General features: G+C 29.1%; 2 protein-coding genes and 1 long non-coding RNA gene across 22 annotated transcripts in view; 2 read left to right on the forward strand and 1 right to left on the reverse strand.

Moving 5' to 3' along the window:
• The window catches only part of Pyd (zonula occludens-like protein polychaetoid), a 30,258-nt gene that overhangs the window by 665 nt on the left and 6,117 nt on the right, over positions 1-23,476 (reverse strand). For 8 of the 10 annotated variants that reach the window (XM_076310513.1, XM_076310511.1, XM_076310512.1 and 5 more), the window contains 18 exons: positions 22,585-22,754; positions 21,925-22,127; positions 21,390-21,818; positions 21,208-21,268; positions 20,818-20,968; positions 20,540-20,691; positions 20,120-20,414; positions 19,610-19,781; positions 19,246-19,471; positions 19,000-19,174; positions 16,452-16,661; positions 15,836-16,177; positions 15,359-15,594; positions 14,337-14,526; positions 13,661-14,076; positions 691-787; positions 318-473; positions 22-166 (listed from right to left, as the gene is read on the reverse strand). In XM_076310513.1, coding sequence (XP_076166628.1) covers positions 22-166; positions 318-473; positions 691-787; positions 13,661-14,076; positions 14,337-14,526; positions 15,359-15,594; positions 15,836-16,177; positions 16,452-16,661; positions 19,000-19,174; positions 19,246-19,471; positions 19,610-19,781; positions 20,120-20,414; positions 20,540-20,691; positions 20,818-20,968; positions 21,208-21,268; positions 21,390-21,818; positions 21,925-22,127; positions 22,585-22,754 — 3,826 coding nt within the window. Of the gene's footprint in view, positions 1-21; positions 167-317; positions 474-690; positions 788-12,652; positions 13,521-13,660; positions 14,077-14,336; positions 14,527-15,358; positions 15,595-15,835; positions 16,178-16,451; positions 16,662-18,999; positions 19,175-19,245; positions 19,472-19,609; positions 19,782-20,119; positions 20,415-20,539; positions 20,692-20,817; positions 20,969-21,207; positions 21,269-21,389; positions 21,819-21,924; positions 22,128-22,584; positions 22,755-23,476 lie in introns of those variants that run through there. The other 2 variants (XM_076310520.1, XM_076310521.1) reach the window with 2 other exon arrangements.
• Positions 2,222-3,163, forward strand: LOC143146325 (uncharacterized). Of its 2 annotated transcripts, none has more exons than XR_012991898.1 (2): positions 2,222-2,457; positions 3,062-3,163. It is a non-coding gene; the product is annotated as an uncharacterized LOC143146325 (long non-coding RNA). The 2 variants fall into 2 exon arrangements; XR_012991899.1 differs by having other exon boundaries at positions 2,913-3,089.
• On the forward strand, positions 3,864-22,994 carry LOC143146331 (mitochondrial glutamate carrier 1). 10 transcript variants are annotated; one of them, XR_012991909.1, is made up of 12 exons: positions 3,864-4,147; positions 7,982-8,045; positions 8,215-8,349; positions 8,473-8,622; positions 8,980-9,116; positions 10,332-10,517; positions 10,620-10,770; positions 11,230-11,476; positions 16,440-16,699; positions 20,838-20,999; positions 21,364-21,585; positions 22,604-22,794. XR_012991909.1 is itself a non-coding variant. In XM_076310536.1 (8 exons), the coding sequence occupies exons 2-8, from the start codon at positions 8,008-8,010 to the stop codon at positions 11,366-11,368; spliced, it is 936 nt and encodes a 311-aa protein (XP_076166651.1). In that variant the 5' UTR covers positions 3,864-4,147; positions 7,982-8,007; the 3' UTR covers positions 11,369-13,027. The 10 variants fall into 10 exon arrangements, 1 of the variants encoding a protein (XP_076166651.1); XR_012991906.1 differs by having other exon boundaries at positions 21,364-22,994; XR_012991907.1 differs by having other exon boundaries at positions 21,405-22,993.

Raw genomic sequence — 23,476 nt, forward strand, 5'->3', positions numbered from 1 at the left:
AAAAGATTTTAATTAATTTACCAAGTATATCGATCACGGACAAATTTATGGAAGCTGGAGTATCATTTTTTTTAATGGTCCTATCTTTTTTAGTTATAAAGATTTCATCTATCGAAACTTGTTCCAAATTCGCAAAATGTTCAAAAATTTGTCGGAAGTTTTCATTCTGAAACAATGCAGAATATAAAATGTAAAATAAATAATATACTTACTTAATCAATTATTTATTCATGAATTTAGTTCTTTCGTGTAATTAGTAATCTATTTATTTATCCATTCATCTTTTCTCTTTTAATTTATTTGTAATTATTACATACGCGACGAATATTCAAACGATGCATATTTTTCGATCGCCAGAGGATTTTCAAATCTATATCATAGTTTTCATCGTCACTAGAGTCTATATATATATTCTGTTCTATTACTATCAAATCATTCTCTATAGCATTTAATTGCTTTGGTAAAGCTTTTCTCTACAAAAGAAAATATTAATATTAATATTAATGATAGTAAAATTTGAAAACATATTACATGCTCTACAGTTATATAATATATTTTAATTTGATAAAAAATTATAAATTTGACTTGAATTTTAAAGTATTGTTTGACAAATCAAATTTCCAATTCTGTATATTATACTGATTGAAATTTAATATTGTTGTGTGCTGTAATTATAGTAGATTATTTTACTTGTGTTTGCTTTCTTGATGGATAATCAGAGGTATTTTTATGGCGTCTTGTTTTCCGAGTTCTACTTGTTGCTACAGTTTCCTCGTCAGTTTCTATTCTGCAAATTAAATCTGTTGGTAAAATTACTATTTGTTTATGCATAAAATTTATATAAATATTAATCAAAGCGTGATGTAATAAATTCTAAGTTACAATGTTCTAAAAAAATTAATTTTTTATGAATTTTATTATATATGTATCAAATTTGTTTGAACCCTTTTATTTTTTCTTCTTTTCCTTCATCCTTTTTTTTGTAGGACTGTGATATCTGCTTCTTCAGGGCTGTAATTAAATTTTTGCTGAATTTTTATAAGAGACATATAAACAAATGCAATAAAACATCCTATCAATCAGCAAGTATTTTAAAAGTATTTCATTGTTAGATATAAATTTTTTTGAGAAAAATTTCTAAAAGATACATTTTAATTTTTTGTACTGAAAATTTGTAATTATTAACATCAAATGTTTAATAGCTGAAAAAACTTGAAATAATTTAAAAAGCTGATTATTAATAACTGTAACAATATTCATACGCATACCATTTAATTTTGCAACAGAATTTAAATATACATCGTCGTCATCTTCGGATGAACTTCCTACTTGCACTGTTTCCATTACTCAATGTTTATATAATTTACAAAAATCAAAATTAAAGAAAAACGTGATAAAATCACACCAAACAAATATTTTTACTTCATATGAAAATAAAGGTGAGGTTAGTTTCAACTTTTTTTGAATTTTTAAATATTCAAGAATGACAAGTTTTGCTCAATTTATATTAACAAAATAATATGATGTTATATATTATTACATGTTCGAAAATCAATTTTACAAAATACACATCGAAATATTTAACACATTTTATTGGTAACTCTCATACTCAGGGAGCAAAATTTCTATGTATTGTACATGTAACTAATCTTTATATTCTTCAAAGAACCCTAATAAATAATATTATTTGAAAGCATAACGAAAATAAAGAAAATTCTTATTTTGAATTCATAATTTAAACTTATTCAAATCACAACAGTATTTTGAATTATAGCTATGCTGCCATCTTCAGAAAATAATATGATCCAATTTTTAAGCACCGTGGGAGACAAAACATAGAACGTTTAATACACACTAAACGTACACAACTTAATTCATTTCCACTTCAAGGGAAAGTTACCAGCTTTGCATTACCATAATCCATTTTGCTTTCTATGCCATTTATTTAAGACGGAATCGTTAACTTTCTTTTGAAGAAGAATTTACCATACGTTGTCAAAGAAACCTTATGACGCTAAAAAATCGTAAAAAATGTCCATGGTGCATATTCTTGCGTGAGGGGAAAACCTTAGAAATTTTACGAAGCTTAGCTTGGACATACTGACGTAAATTATATTTCCAGGATCCAAATATACTATCATTGATAGGGGATTTCCAGAAAAATTTCATTACTTTTTATGTTCGTTGTATCAAAAATATAAGAATCATTTAAAATGGGTATTCTTGGTTTAACAACTTACATAAAGAACCACTCAGACTGTTATCTAAAATATTATGAACTACACGATACATATTCGGTGATTGATGGTAATAATATATGTTGTAAAATATATGATTCCTTTGAAAATATGAATTATGAGTTTGGTGATGACTATGATAAATATGCTCATTGTGTGTCCAATTTTTTTGATCATTTGACAAAGTGCGATGTGACAGCAGTAGTACTATTTAACAGAGGTAAGGAGGATAAGAAATTAAAAACAAATGTACGAAGATTTGAAGAAATAATTCAAAGAGCAGAAACTTTTTCTCTGATCAGTAGAAAGAAATTTCTTCCTCTATTAATAAGGCAAATTTTTAAAGATGTTTTAAACAAGAAGAATATTCAGTTTGCGCAATGTTTATTTGAAGTTAATAATACTATTACTTTAGTTTAAAAAATGTTTGTGTTTATGTTTTTATATTTATGGAACTCAATATATACCATTTTATACATTGAATAATTATATAATTAAGAGTCTAACTGGAGAAAGTTATGTAAAGCTCTGCAAAATTTATAGAGTTAAATACTTTGAGAATAATATTATAGAATATGGTATATTAAAGAACATTTTTCTTCATCTACAATCAGTGAGCTTAATAACAAATGCACATAATTATTTTAAATATTGTAGAAAAGTTGTTTTTAATAGGTTGAAGAGATATACGTTAGAGGAAGCTATTTAAAAAATTCTAAGAGAACACTTATATCAATGCGACAAAGAATATTAAATATAATAGAAGATACTAAATAATTATAAAAATATATCTGCAGAAATATTTATTTTGTTGAGATTTCCAGGTAATTATAATGCGCAAGTATCCACAGATTTTGCAAACAGAATTTTTAAATTTAATAGACATTAATAGTTTTCCTTACATAAAAGGAACCTATGAGAAAGAGAACTTTTAAGAATATAACGAATAATAAGAAGATATAGATAAAATGTATTAAAACCAGCTAATATTGCCATTATTAATAATTTGGCTGCTTGGTTTGTAAATGAATTTCATATTGGTAAATATGTAAGATATTTTATAGACCCACTAGTTCAGAATTTATATATTTGTCCAATATGACTAAAGAATTTTTATAATTCTTCAAGCAATGTAATATAAAAATTCTTGAAATTATATTTGGTCATCTAAAAATGGGAATAAATGATAAAACAGCTAATATAAAATGTATAATTAGAGATAAAAATAACAAAATTGCATATTATCCATTAGAAGATATTTATTCTATATCTCAGTTTAATCTTAGAGAAATTCCATTAATTGCTCAAAGACAAATTTTAAATGACACGCTGAAGGCTGAGAAATCCTTATATTTAAAGTTCGTTTTGTCTCATACCTAAAAAGGTCAAAGTAAATTTCCATAGAAGAGTATAATCTTGATTATCTGAAATTTGTGAAAATAACAATTGAATTGATTCTGAAGCTAAAGTCTTCATTAATACATGTTCCTTTTGTACCTAATCATAAAAATAAATTATTGTGAATTAATAAAATACACATAACACATTAATGTAATTCATAAATTAATATAAAATCAAAAATCAAATACACACGTAATTCATATTATTTGAAACAGTTTAACAGGAAAAGAGGGGGCATCATCTCTCTCTTTTGCTCTCTTATTTCTAAAAGCTATTGCGATTGGCTCGTAGCCTATGACGTAGTGAACGACGGTTCCACTCGTGGACCGTGTCGACTTCTCTTTTATTTCTTCAGATACTCAGTGAAAGCGAAATCCCTCGAGTATCATGTTAGTTGCATTGCCCGCGAGAGACTGAGCTTCCTTCGTCATTCTTATTACCACTTTCGATGCTAAGAATTGTTTTTCGTCAACGAAACACCTTAAGCAACTATTCTCCATTTTTGATCGGTGAGTATGTCTTCTGCTAAATTTCCGGTCGACTGTCATTCTACAATATCAACCAAATAACTATCGCAGACGAAATTTAATGATTGTGAATAGTATCATCTTTATCAAAACATTCCACGCTTTTAATTTTCTGTTTAAACATAGAAATCGATTAATATAATGTTTTTTTCTTAAATCGAAGAATTTGGTTGTGGGTTTTGTAATTGGACGTTGTCCTTAATTCAAAAATCCTTGTTGACCGTCATTGATTGATTGAAAGCAATTGTTCATTATTGAAAAGTATTGTCAAGGTTTTTCATATTTTGAAACCTAACCTTTCATGCATACAGTTTTCGATGTGGGTGGTCATTACCTAACCTATTTTATTGGTCACTATATACTTTCATAGTTGCATTTTGCTTTGTATATATTGTTACTGTTCACAACCTTATTTCACCATTTCTTCAATTATATTTAATTACTTCATCATTAAATTATTGATTTGTGTATTTCATTATTTATTTATAGATTCTTTTACTTAAATATTTATTTACTTATCAGTATTTATGTATTAACAAGTGTGTGTGTTTTTTTATATTTTCTCATGTTATTTTATCAGAATAAAATTGTTACCCATATTAAAATCGTATTTCAGATTTTGCTAACTTTGAAGTTTTTTTTTTGTAATTTTGTTTAGATGTTTCGAAAACCAGTTGAATTTCATATTTACTCTTTACAAAGATTGTCACGTAAATTTTGTTATCTGTACTTTAATACGTTATGTAATATTTCTTGAACATTTGTTATTATATTAAGCCTCAAGGTTATGACAAAATTTCAATTAACGACAATTTAAAAGTTTACAAAAGATGGGTCTGTAAAACCTCTCTTTTAATTCAATGCAATATTACAAAAATAAGAATTTGAGATTAGCAAAATCTAATAGGTATTAGTAAAATACCAACAGTTTGGAAGCTGTTTTAATACTAAACAAAAAAAATGATCAGAATAAGAATTTCGGAGCATTTTAAGTAATTTTGAATTTTCTCGAAATTTGATAAATTTGAAATGTCAAATCATTATTGTTAAACTGTTTTTTTCTTTTTTCGGAATCACTTCATACGAAGTTTGTAACACAAATAATTTATTGTTTATTATATTTTTGAAATATTGCACGAAATCGTATAAATAGTCGAAAGTGTTACGTGTTTTATGTATTCACTGTATCAAACATAAAACATATTTTTAAAATAATCACTTTAATTAATTAATCTTCTTTATTTTGTAATTAATTAATTTTTATTTTTTACTTGCGGTATATTTATTCTTTTCTGCTAATATATAGAATTACGTTGGTCCGTTAATAATTTGTTGGGGGTACAAAACTGGTTTCTTATCGAATTTGTTGGGATGAGAGCATTCTCTCAAGAAATACCGATTGATACTTATGCCGAAATTCTTTATACTTTAATATATCAAGAAATCGTTAACAATGTTCAAAATAGGTCACGAAAATTGTTTTCGTACTTGCTAATTTTTATTACTCTAAATGAAAAAAAGTGACACTGAACCAATAATAGTGTACGTATATATTTATACGGATATATTAAATTAGATCAAGGTTTCTCAATAATTCAAGATATTTTAATATTAATATTTTATATCGCAATATTCCAACGTATTTTTAAATTCGTGTTCGAATTTTTCATATTCCTCTGTTAAAAATTCTTATAAATTATGTTGTACGTAAAGACTAGTTACTCTATTAACGGAGTCATTTAAATGATTGAAGGCTTGTTGTAAGCTGACGCGTTGTTTGTAGGTGTTTGCTGGAAACTGCGGCTTTCGTAAGAAATCAATGCTGTGTTCAGGTCATAGTACTCTACGGAGAGAATAGTAATAGCAAGTGAGAATATTGCCGGAACGATAGGGGTCGTTTACATTATTATACGTACATAGAATATACACATAAACGATTAATGAAAATGTTGATATTACAAATGCTTCTTATTGGAAGAGACGAGAAAACTTACGAGTTTATAAAAATGACGGTTTTTTGAATATATGTAGTAGCTACGTTCAGCTCTACTCACAAGTCATAAGACACTTTTCTATTTTAACAAATTTTGATTGTATAGTCTAAATTATTGAAATTATTTTTCTTTATTTTCGCATATATTTACGAATATATAATTGGAACATTTTAAATGATAAAAAATGTATCTAAACTGTTGCAAAACAAATGTCCAAAGTCACAAACGAAGCTCAAAAACATTTCACGAGATGAATGGAACAATATTAATCAAGAATAATTTGAGTATAATTTGATTTACCCCTTTTATTTTTAACTATTACGAATAGAAATACATTCCAGTTAACAACAATAGCTCATTTGTATCTGTTGATCCATTTGCAATAAGTTTTTAAAATGGCAGTGTGTATTGATGTTACGTGATTAATTTTATAATTCAATTGTAAAGTAAAACACTAATTCGCTCAAGTAACAGGAAAATGTATCTCGCGGGACTTGAAGTTTTAAATGTATAAAATTACATACATGCGTATATATGCGCAGCTCCACTGTTCGTCCAAGTTTTATATCAAAATTTTCCTTCTAAATATCTGATTGTTTTATCGTTTCTCTTATCAACTGATACGCATAGGATCTTTTTTTACCTCCTGTTGCAAAAATTGATTTAGATTTCCTTTTTCGATAGATTTAATGTAAATTGTGAATTTGTGAGTTACAGGTTAATTAATTTGGTCAACAAACTATAGTTTTAATAAAAAAACTACTGAAATTAATGGAAGTAATAATAATAGAGTAATTATGAAAAATAAATATAAAAAATAACATCTATTACAAATTATAAGAGTATCGACGTTACTCTTTTGATTATAAAAAGAAAACAGATTTACAATTAATTCAAGATAATGAATAAATAAATAACCGGTTCAATAGTGATAGCATTACATTTTATACTTAGTAAATATATTTTTCCAAATTAATAGTATATTATTATATGTATTGGAACCATTCTAAGGAAGACCAAAATAATTTGTCAAGGATCACTCTAATTATATACATACAGTTTTTCAAAAATATAGGATAAGTTAAACGCGCAAATTGCATGTGTTTATTGAAATATTAACAGATGACGTATTTACGCGTGTTGATGAATAGGCACATGTTTCTCACGTGTGAATGCCTGCATATGCAGTCGCACGATCAGCTGACTGATACATAAATAGCGCGTATCAGGAGTCACATCAGCAAACTTTAACTGTTAATAATTACGATTGCAAAATGGTAAAGAACTTCTCGATTTCTCTTTGTACGAAAAATTTGCATGTTCGGCTTGACCTATACTTTTGAAACACCTTTATGTATATACACGTGTACATTTCGGTAGAAATAAAAGTTTTCAAAAAAGGAATTGATTCATTTATTTATAATAAAATTACCAGATATGCGAACAAACTGAAGTATCACAAATATTTCAAATAAAAAATGTCGCACGGAGCAGTATTTGATGGTTGGGTGTATGATTTAATAAAAGTAAGGAATCGAGGGCGAAATGATTAATAGACTTGTTTAACGATGTGAGAATAGAGTGACGCAGGTCCAACTCCTTTTGGACCTTTGTTTATTTTCTAGTAATTTTCATAATTATTGTTTGAATATTTGATATAAAAAAAGTATGCAATTATAGTTCGAAATGTACGAAATATATTCTAATATATATGGTGTAGCGACATTAATGACATATAATAATAAACATATTTATTAGGATATATTATAAATGAGAAGGATTGTTTATTGTGGAGAAATAATAAATTATAATTTCGTAATAGGGAGGAAGTTTTAAACTCTAGTTTCAATGGAAAAGAACAGTGTGAAAGCTTCGGATCAATTTCAGTAAGTAAACACCCTTTGAATTAAAATTTGTGTTCAATAGAATAATCAATCCTGTAATCGAGAATAATAATTTAATTTGCCGTTAACTCAATTTTAATACAGCTCTATCTGTGATGAATCACGCAAACGATTGATAATAAAATTTCATAAGGAAATCTTATAATTGCAGACTCTTACCAAAAATTATAAATGGCGGAATCGCAGGTATTATCGGGGTCTCCGTCGTATTCCCACTGGACTTGGTTAAAACACGATTACAGAATCAAGTTATAGGGCCTAATGGTGAACGAATGTACAAATCTATGTGGGTAATTTATATACGATATAACAGACTACTTACAGTACTTTGTAAATGTTGTATATATTTAAGAAATACATTGAATAAGTTCGCAGCCATAAAAAATAATCGAGTTGGATGCATTTTTAGGCTTGACTGTTTTGTGAAAACTTATAAAGCGGAGGGTTATTTTGGCATGTATAAAGGATCTGCTGTAAATATTCTTCTAATCACGCCTGAAAAAGCCATTAAACTCACTGCCAACGATACTTTTCGACATTATCTATCTAAGGGGCCTGGGTATGTTAATTTTCGTTACAACAAATGTAATTTTATTATTTTTGAAAGCATTATATTTAACTTCATTCGGAGCTTGAGGACTACTGTTACTGACACGAATACCAGTATCGACACTGACACAACATCGTTACCAAACCAGTGCTGGTACCAGTGCCGGTACCAGTGCCGGTACCAGTATCGATACCAATGTTAGTACTGGTACAAACGCTGATTCCGATATCAAGATTAATATTGCGTCCTCAGATTCTTAATGAAATCGGTTACAATGACGATTAATTTAAAAATTTCTTTTTATATATTTTAGTCGGTATTTCTCATACTTGGCTGTTATATAATCCAACGTTGAATAATTTTCAGACAGAAACTGCCTATAGAACGCGAAATGCTTGCCGGTGGTCTAGCAGGAGCATGTCAAATTATTGTTACAACTCCAATGGAGCTATTAAAAATTCAAATGCAAGATGCTGGACGAGTAGCGGCAGCAGCAAGAAAAGGTAACTACATTTTTGTAAAATTTATACATTTTCATGGAATGAATGGGTACATATGTAAATTACGGCAAACAATTAAATTATATAAAATATAAATTATGTATTTAAGTTTTTAAGTTTTCGAAATTATAGAAATTAATAATAAAAACATTTCTTTTGAAGAGTTCTATGACTGTGTACTGTTTATAAATAATTATACGAACGTATTAAACGTTTTACACTTAATTCTGTTTAACACATTCACGAAAATATTAACAAGTGCCATCGATGAGTCTATTAATGAATTGTAAACATGATTTTTATCGAGAAACTTCATCTCGTTCGATACATATTGTTTACAGCTACGTGACATCCGCGATATCCAATAAAGTTAAGAAAAGGAAGATTTAGTTGAGGATGGACAACTGCATATCAAATATAGATTGGTAAACAGTTTGAGAACACTGCATTTGCTTCGAATCTAGAATAGAACTGTTAATTGTTAACACATTTTGTGTCAAATTTTAATTTTTGGAAATTGTACCGATTTTGAAAATTTGCTTTTGAGAAAAGCAAGTTAATGTTTTTGTCTTAATTGCAGAAACACTCTTGTACTCTCCTTTTTTATAATGAAAATGGAAAATTGTTTTTTTATTTTATATAGACTTTATTTTTCGCCCTTCAAAAATTAATAATTTCTTCATTCAAATTTTATTGGTTTCGAAAGATATACATTTACTCTCAACATTTAAAAATTCGTTTTTTCCTTTTTTATAAGGATTGAGTTTTCTTTAATATAGAAATTCCATTTCCATTGTTTACAAACCATTTATTCCTAACTTCTTGATGTGTGTTCTTTTCCTTCGTATTGAAGATTCTCCTTGTGTGATTTCATGCTAGTTATTTATTTGTTTTTAGTACAAAATATCTAACTAACCAATATTAAAAACTATAAAAGTAAAAATTAATAATTTTCAAAATTTTTGTAGAAATAATTGTTTGCGATGGTACAATCCTGTTTTATTTTAATTTGAACCTTTCAAAGTTATGATATAATAAAATAGTTGTATATTATAGGAATACATCTTGTTAAGGAGGTAATTTTCGCCTGATTAAATAATTATAGATAATTCTCTCTATACATTTGTATACAAAATTTTAAAAAATTATAATATAAATATTTAGAAAAAAATCAACCCATGAAATGAAAATTAAAAAAAAAAAGCTGTTTTATTGCAGCTGGGAAAACTGTAACAAAGGTATCAGCTTTGTCCATAACAAAAGATCTCCTTCAAAAAAGAGGTATTTTGGGACTCTACCAAGGCACTGGTGCAACAGCGCTTAGAGATGTTACTTTTTCTGTTATATACTTCCCATTATTTGCTAGACTAAATGATATTGGGCCTAAGAGAGAGGATGGCTCTGGTAAGTCTGTTTACAATGAAAAGAAATCTGTTTAGAAACTTATTTAAAGTTTAACATTTTAATCAACATTATTTGAGAATGTATTTTTATTTTTATGGTCAGCTGTATTTTGGTGTTCGTTTTTGGCGGGTTGTGTTGCTGGTTCCACAGCTGCACTGTTTGTTAATCCATTTGATGTAATCAAAACTAGATTGCAAGTAATCAAGAAGGCTCCTGGTGAACCGACATATAATGGTGTGTTTGATTGCATAAGGTAAGTGGAAATGTATCAGAAATGTTTACCTAAAATCAAACCATGCTTTGTTTGTAGTTTAACTTCAAGTTGACAAAAATTAAATTATAAGTAATAAATTTGAATATACAGAAACATTTTAATAGATTAGATGTATGATACTCAAAATACTTAAAATATCATCTGCTTCATTAACTTTATCGCTTAGTAAAATCTTTAGTTCTTTGCTCTAGTACAAAGCTTCAACATACCTTGTTATATATATTTAATAAAAGTATTACTATATTTAATTTACAGTATTTTTTTTATCTCTCATATTTAGATTATTTTTCTAAATCATATAGAAACGTATTCCTTTAATTGTTTTTGGCAGCAAAATATATCTTATTTATTACTTTTTAATTATTGATAATTTATGAGAAAACTTGAAATTTTCTTAAAAGATTGCACCTGTGCAGTAATATGAAATGTACCTTGCAGTAAAACGATGAGGAATGAGGGTCTGACAGCGTTCTTCAAAGGTGGAGCATGCAGAATGATTGTAATAGCACCACTTTTTGGGATTGCACAAACTGTTTACTATCTCGGCGTCGCAGAGAGACTTTTGGGCCTTAAATGAACATTGCCCTCTACCTTTTTCTGCCGTTTTGAATACTCTGGGATTAAACTGACAATAACTGGCGTATTATAGATGTATTTTCGCTTAGTATGGTTCGCTAGTTACCCAGTAAGTGAATTGTTCTTTTTTTTTAAATCAGTATAGAACCTTGATTATCAGAATTTATTTATAGGGTATTTTTTATACACTATTTTGTATGTACCATTACTTTGAGATTTGTTATATCGATTTAACATATTTTTATATTACAAATGGTTATTTTCCTTCTTCTTTTTTCTGTTATATACTAAGTTCCATCATATGATGAATTACAAACTTAATGATTCTACAGAAAATCGAAATTTATATATGTAATGTGAATTGATTAAGTAGTGGAATTTAAAAACTATTTTAATTGAGTTCTGAATAGAATTGGTTATACTGTATTCTCTGTATTGTTATATTTATAACATCTTCAGATAATCAAGGTTCTTCTATTCCATACCAGGGCCAGATCAACGCTGGTAATAATAACGTTGAATCCGACCCAGTATTATAATTAAATGAAGATAAAATCCATGATTTTCGACCATGTTTGTTTATTTTTATTGTCGAACTAGTATCGTAAGTCGTGGATTTTATTTGATACATTATACTGCCTTTTACATGGATTAATTTTTCCAAAACCAGTGTTTCCAGTTTTATACTCAATTTTATTTAATATCTTAATTAAAAACATTTAAAAAAAGCATAATTTTCTTACTGAATTACTAAGTTTTTAATCAAGCTCATTGAAATAGTTATTCACATGTTCTATAGAGAAAATCATAAAATATTACATATCTGAATATAAATTACTGAGGAGAAATTGTTTAAGAATTAGAAACATTTTTTTTCTATTTAATTTCTTGTAAATATTTTATTAGTAATGTATATTATATTAGAAATACTTTGGGAACACTGGCATAACACATGTTATCCTCTTCGTATAACACATCGTGATAATAGGAGCTTACATTTTGTAAGACTTTAGTTTCTTATCTAACTCTATGATTTAATTGTCAAGATTTACTATAACTGTAAGAATCAAATGATTCAGATTAACTCTTAATTGGTATGATTAATAAGAAACAGTAATAAAACACACTCAATCTTTTAGTTTTAAATTTTGTATAAATGAACAACTTTTTTAATTAATTAAAAAAATAATGCAATTCTCAATTTCTCTTTTAATTGATGTGTAAGACATTATTAAATTACATTTTATTAATGTAATTAATTGTAAGATTATTTTAAATATATTTAAAGTAGTGAAAAAGCAAATATTGTTTATGTCTTTGAAAATGATCTATTCCCAGTATTATTAAATTTATATTGAGTTTGTCTAAAATGTTTAGATATTTTCGAAGAATTTTACAAAAGTATTTTGAATTTCTTTTAAGTATTATTTTAAGTATATATTGTATTACATGCAATGCTATTTTTAAAACGTAACATAACAATTAAGGGTTAAACTGTTCTTCTTCCTTTTTTCCTTCCTAGGGAATATTATGGGGAGATTCTAGTAAAGTTTTCCAAAAGGAATTCACTGTCAATTGTAGTTGAGGTTCTCCAAAAATGTAATAGAAAAATTAATGTTATTAATGTATATTAATGTTATACAAAAGTAAATCTGCCCTATACAAATCTTGACTTATTTTTAAAAATATTCCTATGACATCTCATTTTGCATTCAACAAAGTATTTTAAAAAACTTCTTTTTGGAAATAGTGTTGAAATATTTTTATAGGTGCATTTATTATTCATTTTTGTAATCAAAATTTATGCAGAACAGGGAATGATAATTCATTTCATCAATGAAACTTTGAGTAAACAATTTTATTTAACAATTGTTTCTGCAAAACTGTGTTATATGTTTTATTTTTATTAAAATCATATGTACAAAGTCAGAGTGGAAAAAATCAAAGGGATTCAATTTTTTACTGTTGAATTGATCCCTTCTTAAACAGACTTATACAGAACTTCCCTCTGAGAATTCTTATTCTTTACCATTCTTAAATTTTATTATGGTATTCAGATCTCTATACTCTTAAATGTTCATTTCAAGTTAATATAGTTAATTTCTGTTTATTTTCCTTTCCAAGAATAAACTATAAATCTTTGTGCACGTTAACTGTAATAATGAGAATAGTTTTGTTAATAAATCTTTATAGAAAATATTTTTATTCATGTAAATAAATTGTACTTGATGTCGATGAAAATTAATATTTAAAAAGTATGACTACTGTTTTAAAATAAAAACCATAATTTTACCTCACGTTGTAATGGTGCACAGGTTTGCGATAAAGTTCAAAGGCACTTCCTCTTTGCTCTCTACTTCCAGCGAGATCCAGTCCACTCGGTTCTCTGTTGTGCCCTGGACTCGTTGGGAAGTTTTGTGCAGGAACGTTATGACCGTTGTTCCCAACATATCCGTTGTGATTCACATTGTTTCTATTATGCGAGAGACCAAGACTTAACTGACTGGCACTATTGCTGTGACTATGAGCTGCCGATATTGGCGGGCTACAATGCGCATGCGTATGACTTAGGCTGTGATTGTGCGCAGGCGTAGAAAGATGACTCAAGTTGTGGTGGGAATTTCCAAGATTTGAATCGTGACGATTTGGAGGTGGAATATTGTAATAATACTGGCCACTATTACGCTGGACGTTGTTATTACCTTCTACCTAAGAGAAAACAATAAAATTTTGTTTAATTAGTTTTTTACTTTTGCATCTAAAATTAGAATGTGTGGTGCATGAATGAGGTAATGGGAAATAACATTTTGTTCATTTTAACCTTAGAGTGAGTAGGGATGAACAGATTAGTGAAGCTCAATATGTATTTTGAAATTAATTTTTTATCTTCTATAATTCGAATTATTTCTATTTTACCTTTGTAAAAATTAATTTATTCCTTTCAGAAAAAGAGAAAGAAAGTTACTTACATGAGAAGTAGCAATGGAGTAACTCTTTGAATGTTGATGAGTATTACTTCCATCGTTTCCATTATTTTCTTGTTGTGTTAAGTTTGTTTGTGGTGGTCTGTAGTTTTTTGGTTTTGGAGGTGGTATTGGCTTATATGATCCTCCAGGTTTGTTTTGGGGAAGTGTTATCGACTTGTAATCAGTTGTGCGGCTACAATATATATAAAGCAGAATATTCTAGCATATAAGGGGTATATTGGATATTGAATAATAATACTGAAAAATGTAAAATATATAGAAATCAATGGTTCAGTACCTAAAATATACAAGCTATGAAATAAAATAAAGAAATAAAAGTTAGCAAAAGTAATAGAAGATAGTAACTTTGGTTGGTATAAATTACACAAAAGAAATTGAGGCAATAATGTTACAAAACAAGATTCTTCTTTAAGAATAATTTCAAAACAAAATTTTCTTTTGTTTTACATTGTACATTTGATATAATCCTTTTACAAAAAATGGGATTTTCAAATATTTCTTTCAGCTAAAAAAATTAGGAAATTGTATTCTTCTTACGCAAAAGGGTACATGCATTTGTATATTAGCTTTGGATGAAATAAAAAAATTGTAATAAAACAAAAAATTCAAACTAATGTATCACGACTAGAAATATATATTCTACAAGCCCTTCTCAGTGGTCGAGGTTTCCGCGCCACCACTCTAAAGAGAGAGGGAGAGAAAAATTGACACAGAAAAAGATTAAACATTTTTGTAACATTTAAATAGTCTTGTGTTTAGACTTTAAGCTTCTCTATATAATGATACTTGAAAACAAAATCATTAAAAATATAATGTGTAGTTATTGGGCAAAACATGGAAAGTACAATTTTTTTCTATGCAAAGCATTTTGAATACCACGAATAAGGTACAATAAGTAAGTTTTCAGAAAACTTAGGATATGAGATACTCTATATCACCTTATAAATGCGACAATGAAGTATAAATGAGTAAATCATATTTTATATTCAGTGATAAGAAAGTACCTATATTTGGCATAATCAGTTCGTGTCTGTGAATCGTGACTCGGTATCGGTTGTGCTGTTGATCTGGTAAATCTGTAAGGATCATGTGACCTTGCTGGTCCACCACTGCTTTTTAAGTCGTCGGGTACATTAGGGCCCAATCGACCAGTTGACGTACTTAATCCCGGTGCTCCATAACTGGTATTTCCATTTGTATTATTATAGGAATCGTAAGAAGACATACTATCGTAGCTCCCCTATGTACACATAATATAACAAATTACAAAAATTAAGTAAATAAGATCACGAATATAATACGTCCCACAGAATCATTAGAGGAATACCTATAGATAACCAATATTTTTAAAGTTATTCATATTATACATGTTGAACGTTCAATAAACATTCTATGATACTAAATTTGATTCATTTGACAGACACGAGATTAATTATTCTAATTATGTTGAGTGCTATAAAGAGATTGTAAACAATTTTTACCGCTTTTGGCTGAGCTCTTTCGAGTGATGACGTAGCATTGGCTTTATGGGGTGTGGCATTTATATAATTTGCAACATCCAATACTGAATCCGTTTTATTGAGTAACCGTTCTTGAGCCGATCTTCCGATCGTGTTCCGTCCTGACTGATTGCTTGGTTTTGCATTACGATCTACCCGTGGAGGTAAATCAGGAGGACTATGATGAGATGATCTCGGTTCAAACGAGCCACCGAGATATTCGGGTGAGCCGGACTGATTACTGACTTGCCCTGATAACGAGAATCCATATTTACCATCACCCATTGCTCCTTGTGATCTCCTTTTTGGTTGTTCAAAGGATTGCTAGAGAAAAAAATATTTAGAAATTTATGTAAATGCTTGAAAGAAAGCTATGGAAATTACACATACTAGAAACTTTATTTTGTTTATCTTTGTGACATAAGGACATTCTTGAAATTTTGACAGTTTTAAAAAAACAATACAGATCATTTTGCCTCTGTTCTAAAAATTGATGATTAAGAAATAAAATTATAAAAATATTCCAATTTCATTTAGAAAATTAGGATTTGATTAATTAAATATAATTATTATGTTTGTATAACAGTTATATATTTACCTGATAAGTGGTCGAATATGGTGGTGGTGCAGCAATATCATCTTGCGTTGCGATACTTGGGTCAGAGCTGCTTTTCAATCTAGACGGTGCACCCAGAGCACCTGGTAAAGCTGGTGCCGGACTGAGTTCCAAGTCACTCTCCGGGGAGGAAGCATAGGAGAGGCGAGAAGTCATCGGGAATAGGAAGTCATCCGAGAGTGCTTCTTCTGGCTATCATCGCAGGACACAGAGGACAACACGTTACAAAGGTTTATGCTCTGGTATTCCTTTCAGACTTTTCTTCTTTTCATTCATATTAACATACTTTGAAAATATAACATACATATTTCTGGATGATATTGACTATACCTATTCTTTAAAGAAAGTTTGATCATAATGATTTCTTTTAGTCTGCTAAAAAAGTGTTAGAATAAGTTAATAAATTTGGCAAAACAATCTAATTGAAGTAATAGTGTCTGAAAGGGTTAATATTTTACAGACCGCTTCCAGGATTTGGCAGCTATACAAAAGCCTGAATCTGCATTGGTGCAAAATTAAAGTACATAAGGCGATTCTCGGCAAAACCCTTATAACTGATACAATATGATAAAATGCGTCAGTATGCACTCATAAACAAATTGATTCAGCTGCACTGTACTTATAATATTACTTAAAGTTTAAATTACAAGAATTTTGCCAACAATTTTCTCTATACACTCTAACCCTGCATAAGTGTGGAGCCAGGTTTACATGCATATACTAAATTTTGTGCTAGGATAAAAACGGTCCATAAGGTGTTAAAATTGTAATGAAAAACAAATACTTGCCATTCGGTTTAATTAATTCTTAAATTCAGTTAAGGTGTTTTGAAGATTACAGGATGGATTAAAACTAATCTGATTATGCAAAAGGATAAAACAACATGATTCAAATTATAAGTATTTCAATATTCTTCAATTACTATTTGTTTTAGAATAGTGAAATGTTTGATAATTACTCATTGTCAGCTCTGGAAACCTCACATGTAAAAATTAAGACAAGACATACCAAACATTCTGTTAGTCTTGCAAGAAGATGCAGGATAAATAATGAAATAAATTCCTAGAAAATTAATTTGATTAAAAGGTTTTACTGATTATATGTATATTATCTATTAGGATAATACATTTAATCTTACAATCTACACAGTTTGAATAATATATTTCGTAAATGTATTAAATAATTTAAAATCAATAGTGTTAAAGTACAAATAGGTTTAAAGAAAGTAAATTTGTATGATAACCTTTTAATCTTAAAAAAGTATTCCTTGTTATACATATATTTAATTTAATAATAAATTTTGAGATCAAATTTTTATTTGATTTCCATGAAATCTTTTAAATAAATTCTGTAATAAATTTTTATTAAAAGAAATTAATTCTAAACTTTTAGACATAACATTATTTTTAGAGGATCATATATTTATTAAGTTCTACCAATGCATGAGATGAAAAATTGTTAAGAATGTGTTAATCATATTTTTTAATGAAATTATGAATTAGATTTGTTTTCTCCTCGTGATTCTCCCATTCAATGTGATCCCAATAACGCGCTTTGATATTTTATTTAAAAATCATCTTATTCAATGATACAGAATGATAAAAGTTCTTTTGACTGATTTTTAAATATTTATAGCATATTTCGTATATTGTGCAAAATCTTCATTTTAACTTATGGTTTACAATGGTACAATAAAGCTATGAAATGTAGTCATGCAAATTGAATTTAATAGAAAACGCAAGGTGTCTCGAGTATCTTAAGATATAATAATATGTAATTTTAATAAAAAATTTGCTTTTGGTTAGTTATTAATTAATAAAATCTTTAAATAGGATTTGCCAATAGTTATTCAAAATGAAATTATGATTTATGAAAAGATTAAACTGTAAAACAAAAAATCTACTTAAGTCTTACAAATATATTTAAGCTCTTTGATCCTACCAAAATGACCTAAAAATATAACTAAACTACAAAACGGTTATGAGAAGTTGATAATCAAGACACCTGACAAGGAGAAGCGGGATTCAAATGTAGCCGAAAAATTGCTCACGGACAACATCAGAAGTTAGAGACGGATAAGAAGGTAATGACAATAATTTGTCCGTGCGATAAGTGTCATTTTCGTTCACATCATGAAACGCAGTTTCCTTTGTAATCGGGGGTACAGGAGGGGGAGGTAAATCACGAGGGTCACTGGACGAACGACATAGCTCCCACGTCATTTGTCGACCATATAACGGCTATAATAAATTATTACAAAATAATTTTATCAACGTAATTCCGTTGATTTTCGACCGAATAGAATTTTCAATATTAGCGCGTTAACCCAGTTTAAATATTCCCAATATTTTTGTTCAAATAAATATTTCATTAAATTTTCCATTCATTATAAATATTATGTAATAGACATGAAATAAGTAAATATTCAATACCAAATTACTTTATTAATTCATGATTTTTTCAATTAGACATTTAAAATCATGCATGTAGAATTACAAATATTTTGGAACAGATTAAAAAATATTGTTACCTTAGTTTGACTCATCCACAGTAATCCCTGTTGTTGTCGATCGATCAATTCTCTTAATTTTCGATACCAGGCTTCCGGTGTGGTTAACGTGATCACTGCGCTGAAAATGTGGCCCCAAATTTTATCCAATTTTTGACACTGCTCCAAAAGTTTTTTACTGCTCTTATGTGCCGATCTGTAATAAGTATAACATTTTTCACTAACGGAAATCCATATTGAAGGTACATTTGTTTGATGAGTACTTACTTAGGAATACCAGCTCGCATTTCTTTGATAATTTGCTTTGTTTCAGCTTTCAAAAAAATAACTATGGGGTAAAACTGCGCGTAGTTCAATCGGTCCACCGCATTGGGAGTAATATCCAGTAATGCGTGCTTTCCTCGATCCATCACTTCTCTAATGGCACTCAATCGGATAATACCTGACGATTTTGTGTTTTTTCCAACGCTATCATCCAGTTGGTTTTCCATTTCTATATATATGTATATATGTATATATGTATGTATATATATATATATATATATATATATATATATATATATATATATAAAAAGTTTCATTAAAATGTTTGAAATTAATTTCAATATTAATTGAAACTGTTTCCACTTACGCGGTGATGTAAATTTATCAGGAAAGTCTTTTAAAAGTTTTTCTCTGGCTAGATCTGCAACCGGTCCAAAGAGTACAACGGGTCTAACAAAACCTGGATGCCTAAGAATAACTCTTTCGTAGGCAGGAAATTTACTAACGCTGTCCGAAAACACTACATCATCCCAGTGATCCTAAAAAACAGAAATAATAACAGTAATTATAAATGACTATTTTTCCTATTTACTTCTATTTGCTGTTGAACAAGACGATTTACTAACTATTCCTACTTAAATAACTTCAAAATTATAAAAGTTGTACAAAAATCTTTGTAATAAATATTGCACGTTTCAAAAGGGTTTATTATGATGGTAATAGTGGCAATAATTTTACTTGATCACGTTATGTAATATGAAAATTAATTTTGTGAAAGTTATTCAATAAATTATGTTTGAAATATCATAGAGTAATTTAAATTGATGTTTGTCTTAACAAATATGGTAACTAGTGAAAAGGAGTACAATGAACTTACTCTTCCAAGAGATTTTGAACGTCTATGACTGCTTCTTCTCCTTCTAAAAAAGCTACCTCTACTTTCACTAGCGCTCTGTTCCTTTTTCGTAGCATTAAATTGTGCAGTTGCTAGTTCTTCAGCTCGAGCTTTGTTCGGAATAATCCCTTTCTGTACTTCCTGATTATTCCTACCAATACGAAAGACTTGCCAAGAACCGACGACTCCATTGTGTAACGTATCCACTACGTGAAATACATCTCCACTGCGGAAACTCATTTCACCCTTTTGTGGTTGTTCGTAATGAAAATGAGTCCTGCAATGTTTTGAGTGAAGTTTCTTGTCATTAAATACTCGCTAATCTGATCTATGATTATTCTTGTACGAATACGTTTATAAAATGTTCAAACAATACTGTTGAAATTATCAACAAGTGCATACTTTATATGAAAAGAATCACCCTTTCCGGAGGCTACTACTTGATCATACTCTTGTCGACGATGCTGAACAATTAAATCGATTTGTTCTTGCAAACTAAGCAAGAAAAGAACAGCTTCTTCTCTTGTTACTCCCTTCATGTCCATATCATTTATCTGTAATATTTTAATATATTTAATTCATATTGAAATTTCATAGATAAAGTTTATATAGTAGTGTTTACAATAAATTGTATTATATTTTATTTAAAGAGAAACGTAAGACACTGAATTGTACTGTACCTTAAGAATTTTATCTCCAGGTTGCAAGCCTTGAAGAGATGCTGGACTCCCTGCCTGTACAGCAGTAACAAAAACACCGGTTTCGTTTCCACCACTTAAACGAACACCCACTGATCCTTCTTTTTGAAAAGTAATAAATCGAGGATCTGGCCTAAAAAAAAACGATAATAAATGTTAATCGGGTAACAAACTTTTCTTTATGATTACTTACAGCTAAAGGATATCATTACAAACGTACTTTCAAAGTGTGTTCCGTTGTATAATGCTTGTTTTTTAAGAGTCAGACTAATACAATTATTTTTCTCATAATAGAAATCACCAATATAGTAGTAAATAAATTCTTACACAATAGTAGTAAACAAATTCTTCATATTAAAAAATGCAACTTACATTGGAAGTTTATTCCGAGATAAATCCTCGTCATACAATTGTCTTCTTGTGCTGTAATAATCTGAAAAAAATCTTATGCTTAGTATTAATTCTAATTTTCACACTTTTTGTCAATTCTCTTAATAATAAAAATGACTGAAAATGACATTTATTTAGTGAAGGAATATACATTGAAATTATACCTTCTGGTCTTGGAGGTGGTGGTCTGGGAGGATCAACAGTAGGTGTTGCAGGAAGATCCAACTGACTAAGAGAGACATCCATCAAAGGTCCTCTGGCACGGCCTCTGGGAACAAGATTACTTTTGTCCTCTATTGGTTGCCTCGTTGGGGGTGGAACATATAAATTCTGGCTACTGTAACTTGTCGTTCCAGAGAGGTACTCCCCAGTTTCATTCTTCACTTGTTGCACGTGACAACAGGAATTATCTCGGGTTACTACAATTGATAATCTATCTTTGCATTGGTCCATCAATTTCTTGGCCTCCTTTAGACTCATATTATCCGTGGCTACACTGCCGATTCGAGTTAAAACATCCCCTGGTTTTACTCCCGTGTTTTCACGAGTTACTTCTTTCACGTAGAGGCGGCAACCGAGAACAATTCCAAAATCTAGAGAGAATTGATAACAATCGTCATAATCATTGTTACAATGAGGTGGGATTCAATTTTGAACATTTGTATTTTAAATATTATTGGTGGAAGATGTTCTGCTTACCATCTTTTTTATTGTTTCTCGTAAGAGTTAATCGATGACTCTGAAGGGTGGAGTTTCCTAGAATGCCAGAAGAATTCGATGTAGCTCTACGTTTGACGACCAACAGAACTGTCGATCCGGAATCCCTGAGGACGCGAATTGCGGCTCCATAATCAGCACCCTCCAACGATATTCCATTCGCGGATATTATCCGATCGTTTACTCTAAAAAGTGACAAACTCTTAGAAAATTATTATCCAAATAAAGTAACCTTTCAATAAAAATTGTCCGGAGTCATTAACATCTTACGGACCGTCCGTGTCCACCTGTAATAACATTTTCTAAAACGTTGTCTACTTTGATTCGTTTGAAATCACGCTTTCCTCAAATGAAAAATAAAAGAAAAAAATAATAATATGTACATCACTAATTCATGAACATTTTAAGATCAATTTACAGTTTGATACTATTTGGTAATTCCAGATATAAGCCATACTCTTTTAGAAAAATGTTCCGACATTTGATCGGTATTTAAGTATTATTATCAGGTAGTACTGATACCAATATCGATGGGACTAACACAGTTTATATTTGAAAATTTGAAACAGTACCAACCGCGAACGTAATTCGACTGGTGTCTCGGATGTTTTCTCTTATTGATATTGTCATACGTTCGCTTACTGTAATTTTCCTTCAGCAGGTCCAGCTTTCAAGACATCGGAAATGGCAATAGCCGGATCACCATTAGTGAAATGGGGATTGTCCCGTCCACCGGAAACAGCGATCCCAAATCCGTAACCGGGAACTCTGGTAACTGTGACATGATGGACCTCCCATCCTCTGTCTCCGTTCTGAAATATGATTAGTACAAATAAAATTTATTTTTACAAAAGTAAATTAACTTGGCAAAACTTAATACACGTTTAAGTGAATTGTTATCCAATAAATGAAACATTGATTTTTCATTTCGTTTGTCTCGTGGTGACGAGATCATCGGTTACTTGTACGTTCTAGATACTTACAAAATTACTTATTTTCCTATTAAAGTCACGAAGAAATTAGTTCTCGACGAACTAATAGAAGGAATTCGAGAAAACAAGCGGAACAAGTAATTGGATGAAAATTCTAGGGATTCTCGTTAAGAGGATTCTTCTTCTACTTATCAGGTATTTAACTCGAACCCAATCCAGAACTATATTTTAGGTCATAATTTATCTGAGTTGAATGTTTAATTGAAAGTTTTGTATTAAATTTAAATTTGTTCACAATTAAAACGCGAACGCGTGAGTGTGCTTCGAGATTCAATTAGAAAAGTGATTGTCATTTGTAATTACTTTCATTTAGTTAAGATTGAACTGAAACATTTCTTTTTACTACGAATAATAGAAGTTTTACTTTAAATATATTTCATATTTAATTTTAAATCTGAAATTACACATATTCTACAAATCTATCAGATTCTCAAAATTCCAGAAAATTTCTACACTTTCAATAAAAAATAATTTTGATCACTAACAAATTACAATTGATGATTCTTGATTAATTGAAACTATTTGTTAAAAAATAACAATTA

The sequence above is a fragment of the Ptiloglossa arizonensis genome, chromosome 4, assembly GCF_051014685.1.
Source record: "Ptiloglossa arizonensis isolate GNS036 chromosome 4, iyPtiAriz1_principal, whole genome shotgun sequence".
NCBI classification, from domain to species: Eukaryota; Metazoa; Arthropoda; class Insecta; order Hymenoptera; family Colletidae; genus Ptiloglossa; species Ptiloglossa arizonensis.